The sequence below is a fragment of the Amblyomma americanum genome, chromosome 3 (assembly GCF_052857255.1).
Source record: "Amblyomma americanum isolate KBUSLIRL-KWMA chromosome 3, ASM5285725v1, whole genome shotgun sequence".
Lineage (NCBI taxonomy): Eukaryota > Metazoa > Arthropoda > Arachnida > Ixodida > Ixodidae > Amblyomma > Amblyomma americanum.
In genome coordinates this window covers 177827432-177834296 of record NC_135499.1, presented here as the reverse complement: position 1 = coordinate 177834296, position 6865 = coordinate 177827432, and the positions used below count along the sequence as shown (strand labels likewise).

Here is a 6865-nt window from a genome sequence, read left to right as displayed (position 1 = left end):
CACGGGCATAATGTCTCACGAGAGGAGGAATCCTTCCCAAACCACACAGTCATATCTTTCACGAATTAACCTTTTTTTGATCTCTGCAAATTAAAAAAAAAGAAACAGTACGCATCATCTTTTATACTTTCGAGTTTACTTCGAGTATAGCATGTCTTGAAGCGTGAGTAGATAGGCACCCGTTAAGGAGCAACGTGCGCTATAATTTGCATTAAGAGTAGCGAATTTTAATATTCATGGTTTTCAGATCTGACGACCTATGCGTACTGATGGCGCGCGAACTTCTTTTCTGGCGCGGGAAGCTCGCGCCAGGAGCACAGCCCGGTCCGTTGCTGCCAGTTCAAGCTTCTCCATGGAATACCGCTCTGCCTAGTGAGTCCCGTCCTATTTCCTACCGTTTATTCCGCATCGTTTACGCGTTTTCGCGATTCCAGTTCGCTGCCTAGGCGCTTTTAGGCTCCGATGGTTTTGGGAGCTTACGCTTGGGAGCTTAGGCTTAGACTGCTCGCATGCTGTGTGTTAGACGCTGCAAGTACACGGAAGAAGGCTCACTATGATGGTTTGGTTTATATGGGTTTAACGTCCCAAAGCGACTCAGGCTATGAGAGACGCCGTAGTGAAGGGCTCCGGAAATTTCGACCACCTAGGGTTCTTTAACGTGCACTGACATCGCACAGTACACGGGCCTCTAGAATTTCGCCTTCATCGAAATTCGACCGCCGCGGCCAGTATCGAACCGGCGTCTTTCGTGCCAGCAGCCGAGCGCCATAACCACTCAGCCACCGCGACGGCTACTCGTTATGATTAGAAAGAATTGCAGTGTGGTGATACAGGTTAGAAGTTTACAGTTTCCATGTTATACGTCAGCTAAGGGCACAGCTGCTGTGCGGCTGGAGGTGCTCAAAAAGGATGCGCGTTTCTACTGAAAGCCGGTTTTAACTGCTGCGTACGTTTCTCCTTCACGAGTTCCTACTTAGACAGGGAAACGCGCCCCGTTGAGGCACTTGTTGGGAGTGCAGATATGTGCGTTTTTTTTTTTTGGCGTGCGGTGAGTTATATGTGACGTAAGTTGCCGCTGCTACGCTAGATTCTCCTGCAGTTATCGCCGCTTCTCTTTCATTAATTGCACTCATTAAAAACGCGAGTTTTATTGCTGTTCTCAATGCCGTAGTTATTGCAGGGGCCTGTTATTTTCATTCTTATTTGGTTGCCCCAACCTAACAAATGCCATAGTTATTGCCGCCTGACCCAGTACTCCAGGAGCTCTCGATATAAAGGTATTCGCTGTGGCCCAAAGGGACACTGATGACTATTTGAAGTTGGCCTGTGTCGGTGGATTATTGCCTCGTAATGACTGAGAGGCGACCTTCATTGAAAACGGAGCTGTTTTAAGCCGGAGAAAAAAAATACCGATAGTCCCAACCCTGGCACTGATCCCTGAGGCTAGGCTACACTCCTATTCACTTCTATTACTACGATCCCGGACACCGTTTCTCGACTACACGTAGTTGTCGTCAGTGTCTCTTTAAAGACCCTACTTGTCACGAATCTGTTAAGCATCTCGTAATCAGAAGATTTCCGCACTCTTACTCTATTTTTGATTGTGTAGGGTCCAATCAGCACGCTCGAAGAAGCATTTGTTTGCATGCCTGAAACGAAGCGCTACGGCTCGGTGTAACCTTTGATCTCTGCGGCAGGCGACGGTAACCTGTGGCGGTCGCACCGCAATGGCCACCCGACAGCGACCCCCTGGCACCGCCAGCCACACCCGTCGTCGTCGCCGACAGCAGCAGGCGCAGCGGCGACGCGCGCAACAAATGACACCACATATATATGACCCCGAATACGACGAGCAAGATTTCCGGGCCGAGACCCGCTGTGGTAACTACGAGGCAGTCCTGCCCTGGCCGGCCATAGTGCCTCCCTTCTACTACTGGCCGCAGCCGCCGGCTGACTTCCCGGAAGATGTGCTCCCGTTGGGTACTTACGAGCATGATGAATACTTCGACCCTTCGTGCGGGCTAGACCCCGCTGACAGCAGCGATTTTGACCCACAAGATGAACTCGTCCTCTACGACTACGACTTGGACATGCTCCAGCGCATGGAGTATGCTCGGTCCCTCGAGCCCTCGGATCTGCCAGGACTGTACGCGGATGACCAAGAGGAAGAAGACAGTGGCATGGGGGAGCCACATGCCGACTCCGACGACGAGGGCTCACCGCCGCACGTGATGAGCACAGTGGGCTGCGGCGACGCCAACACAGAATGGGCTCCCGCTGACCAAGACCCGAGGCAGAGCCTGCTCGACGACTACTACGGGCCCGTGTTGTCAAGCTACTCCACGGTGTCCGTCCTCATGAAGCATCGCGTTCGCGTCGACATCTCTGTGGACCGCGCCGTGCGGGTGGTGAATTTTGCCATGCAGTGCACGGCAGCCCTCGGCAGTTCGGGCGAGCGTAGCTGCGTGTGCCACCCGTGCGGCCGCGTGTTGCAGGAACCTGACGACGTTCACATGGCTACGGGCATTCGGCTGGCTAAGGTATCTTGCCGCGGAGTCACCTTCACGGCTCTCAACCACGGCCTCGTCTACCTTGTGGATGCCTCTGGAACCAAGTCTACGACAGAAAGATTCCTCAACCTCGGCTATGACCTGCCTTTGAGCGTGCTCGACATCGACCAAGAGCCGAGCAGTGATTCTTTCAACGAGTGCTTCGGGATGGTCATTCAGGCGAGGCACAGAACCACACGACACGGAGACGAAATCTGGACGGTCGGCGGTGTCCGCGTCAAGCAAACACCATGGGGTGACGTCCAGGTGGCCTGCGGCTCAGTGAGGCGGGTGATTTGGACCTCGCCTACTGCAGGAACCATGTCTGTGAACACTTCGCTTATCAAGGTTGCCATGAGCTGCGACCCGAGCAAGTTCTTTTTCGTCAGGATGGGCCAGAAAAGAATTTGCGCAAACGAGGACGGGTTCGTTGTCAGAAACGGCAGCCAAAGAGCGGGCTTCGACTGTTTCGGCCAGCTGATACTGCCCTGAGGCTGTGCATGGTAATGCATTTGCACTCAAGCACGCCATCTCTCCATGATTATTCTAACATGCCGTTTTGTGCTCTTTTATTTGGCAAGATGAAAAAAAAATTGAGCATTAATCCGCAGGGAGGTCGAACCCGACGGAAAGCTCCCGAGCGTTACGGCTTAGTTGTCCAAAATTCAAGCAAACGGCGACAGATGCGTGTTGGGAAGAACAGGATAGAGGCATCTCTCAATGGCCTTTACGTATACACGAACTTGAGACGGTGACTTTCATCGGTTATTTACGACCTTCTTTCTCTACTTGGACACCAGCGCACGCGGCATGCTCTACACCGAAACATCCGTGCTATTTAACAGCGTGTAATGGGAAAACTTTCCAAAAGCCAGACACTCAAAGACAGATGTGAACAACGTACTGCAAAACCAAAGGTGAACCAGAATAAGAGGTGGTGATGTGTGGACAATTCAAAAACCAACGTGACAAATGAGCATCGCGACGACGCTTGGCAGTCCGAGTTAACCGAAACCTACTCGAGATCATCGATTCGAGTTGCAGCCATGCCAATAAAGCCTTTTCACGGTACGCGGCACGAAAGCACTGTGTAAGATTAGATTCCCTTTTTCGCTTTCGCAAACGTGACCATTTTTTTGTCGATATTTGATCTAATTTACGGAGTCACCATAGTATTTTAGATTTTATTTCGTTTCGTTTTATTCGATATTTATTGCGTTCAATTAGACAGCGACGTCGTCATGAGGAACACAACTCCGCATTGAACAAGAAAAATGTAAAATACTACAATAGGAAGTAATTATTATTCAAGCATTTCCGTCAAGCATAACCGTCATACGCGTTCAGTAGCTAGAGCATCGACAATGGGTTCTGATAAGCTCTCTCACCTTGCCCTCCATCCTCCTATTTTCTTTTTTGTTTGATAAGTGCCTATATTAAGAGCGGTAATCATTTGAAATGAGTTCCAAATAAGTATGAAAACGCTATAGAATTATACCGTAGTTTTATATTTTGGCCCTAAAGAGATGACCGCACGTGTCATATCACATAGAGTCATATGTTATTTTAAAGTTATGCAGTGCTTCTTGCCTCGTCACCTTTCACCCTTTATTTGGTAACTGCGGAGAGAAAGAAGAGTGAGAGGGCTTATTGAATTGAAAGGCATAAACGTTGGCCTGAAAGATATCTTGCCTGCTACTCTGCACTGGGGAACAGGAAGAGGAGAAAAAAGGTCACGATAGGGGGTGGTGATGATGGGAGGAGGCAGATGAAAAAATACATAAAAAATGCACACCTAACATCATAAACGCGAGGCAAGGTCCGTGTCGCTTAAGAAGCGTGAGAGCGCTCGCGTTGCCTGTACAGTTTTCAAACTATCTGGCCAAGCGCCGAGGATCAAATCCTCCGAGAGGGCCGATCAATTGGATTGATGCGAATGACACGCGACAGCATTTTTCTTCTCCTCGCCAATCAATTCCAACTCTGATTATATTACAATTTCATTTCTGTTAGAATTGGAAAAGAATCACTTCTAATAAAATCAAAAGCGATTCTCTTCAAATTCTGATTATGCTCGGACTCTGACCGCCTCTTTTATCAATTCTTGCTGCGTCAGTTGTTTATCATATGAGCTCAGTCATTCTTAGTTCAGCGTCTCCCTCCTCTCCTCTAGAACTAGAGAGGGAGAGAGTGGAGGAGAGCAGAGAGGTGATGGAGGGGAAGAGGAGGACGGTTGGCCACCTGCCAGGTGTGACGACAACGGTAATCACCGGGTTTTCACTTCAACGAGGCTTCTATGGTATCGCATAAGGAAGTCTTATTATCAACTGAGGTTGGACAGAGGTGCCAGGAGGAGGACCCCTTAGTTTAGGGCCCCATTTGCCATAGCTATACGGATGGCCCGGGCGATCAGGTCACGCTGGTCATTCAGGGCTGTGCTAGACAGGGCGACTTCATTCTGGAACGGGAAGGGATGAGGTGGGGGTGGGGGGGGGGGGGGGGTACTGAACGAGGATTGGGGCATTTCCATACGGAATAGTAGGTTGTGGGATGTGCGCTACAGAATGGTCATTTTGCGGGGTAACGTGTGGGATAAAAGGTGTGCCTAAGCGGAAGACGGGGGGAGTGCGCCGTTGCAGATGGCACCAGAAAGCCGCCTCCATTGGACGGAGAATTTTGTGAGGTTGTGAGTGCGTTCTGCAAGACATGGTGAAGGAAAATAAGGGAAGCTGGTGCGGGGACAATTACGATCAAAAGTGGGTAACCTCATGAGGTTTCGACTGTACAAGGTGACACTCATCCTCACTGGACCTTAGGCACCAGGCATGCGAAAAAGTGTAAGGAAAAGCGGTGGCTTGCTGAAGGGATTTGAGTATGGCTAGTGATTATGACCTCATCCTCGTGCGTGGGTTTAAACCGTGCGAGCTCTGCACTCGGTACGGCTGAACGATTCAGTGTTGGTATAGGACACTCGTCTCTTCTGAAAAGTGCAGAATATGAAATCAACTCCCTGTATTGAAGAAGCGTAGCTTGTTGGTCCAGTTGGTGCGCGGTTACGAAAAAAGAAACCAACAGAAAAGGACGCGTTCACAAAGAGAAGTAGACAGGACGACGCTACGAACACAACAGAATTCGACTCGATCGTGAAAATTATCCCTAGAGGGCCAGGAGCACATGCGCGTAAGCAACGACGCCGACAAAAAAGATAAAAAAAATTTGAAAGTGCAGGTTCACGTGACAAACTATGTTTCGTCCATGAAACTATTCTCTTGCAGTAAACCGGACCGAGCTGTCACTGAAGCATTCAGTGCATAACTTCTTGGCAGCTTCCGCCTCAGTTTTCAGAAATTGGGAGACAGGGCATACATATCCTGGCACACTCTCTCACGTCCTCTTCACACGCTCAGAAAACAAAACAAAAAACAAACTTTGAAGCATTATCGATTGTAAGGCAGCCTACTTGTGTCAATGAGTTTCTCGTGGTCGACAAAGGCACTTCAGGACCCTTTGAAAGCTGCACATAGAAGATTTTCCACAGGAGTCCCGCGTTCCAGCCAAATAAGGACGGGTGCGCTGATCACACAACATCTAAGGAGTTGCGAGCAGTCGCCTTTGCATAGCTAGCCTGATGACCATACCCAGAATGCGTAGTCTTGGGCAGTTAACGGTGCTTTTGCCTATGTTCACACGGCACACAGTTACTTCGTCAGCGTTCGATCTGCCAGTGATGTCAATGCGGGTGTCCTATCACATCACACATGAAACAATAGCTGCCTGTCTTGCAGCTCTGTTCCCTGCAGATACAGCTTCGCGCCAGGATGGTTTAGTTCCTGAAAGACTTGACATCAGCGAAATTACGTTAACTTGATGAGGTTGTCGTTGATATTGAATAAGCTAAGGATGAGGCTCGTGAACTGATTTCTTCCCCTATGAGTGCACTGTCCCGTCCGTTTTTAATGCTTTTTTTTTTCTTTCCAACAGCTCCGACGAACTGCCTGGAAACGTTTCCATGCGCATCATACGGACTCGTCGAGGGACGTGCACCGTTTGACCCTTCGCGGCATCACACGTTTCATTCCACGCTATTCCACGCTTCAGTACGTCCTTTGCAATTGTGGTTGACCTGTTACCGAAGAGCCAATGACCCCGGTTCTTCAAAACATCGACGCTGACGAGATAATTTCTTAAGCAGGAGGAGACTTCTCGTCCTGTATTTCAGGTTGTTGCAGTTATGCAATGCAGCAACACGGATGCCACCGGCCAATAAGAGGCGCATCACTGCATCCTCGACAACTAGCCATAGCTCCGCTAGGACA

General features: G+C 49.6%; 1 protein-coding gene across 1 annotated transcript; it reads left to right on the top strand.

The window, feature by feature from the left end:
- Positions 1-287: 287 nt before the first annotated feature.
- On the top strand, positions 288-3632 carry LOC144123498 (uncharacterized). Its single transcript, XM_077656314.1, has 2 exons — positions 288-372; positions 1698-3632. The coding sequence occupies exon 2, from the start codon at positions 1728-1730 to the stop codon at positions 3039-3041; it is 1314 nt and encodes a 437-aa protein (XP_077512440.1). The 5' UTR covers positions 288-372; positions 1698-1727; the 3' UTR covers positions 3042-3632.
- The last annotated feature ends 3233 nt before the right edge of the window (positions 3633-6865 follow it).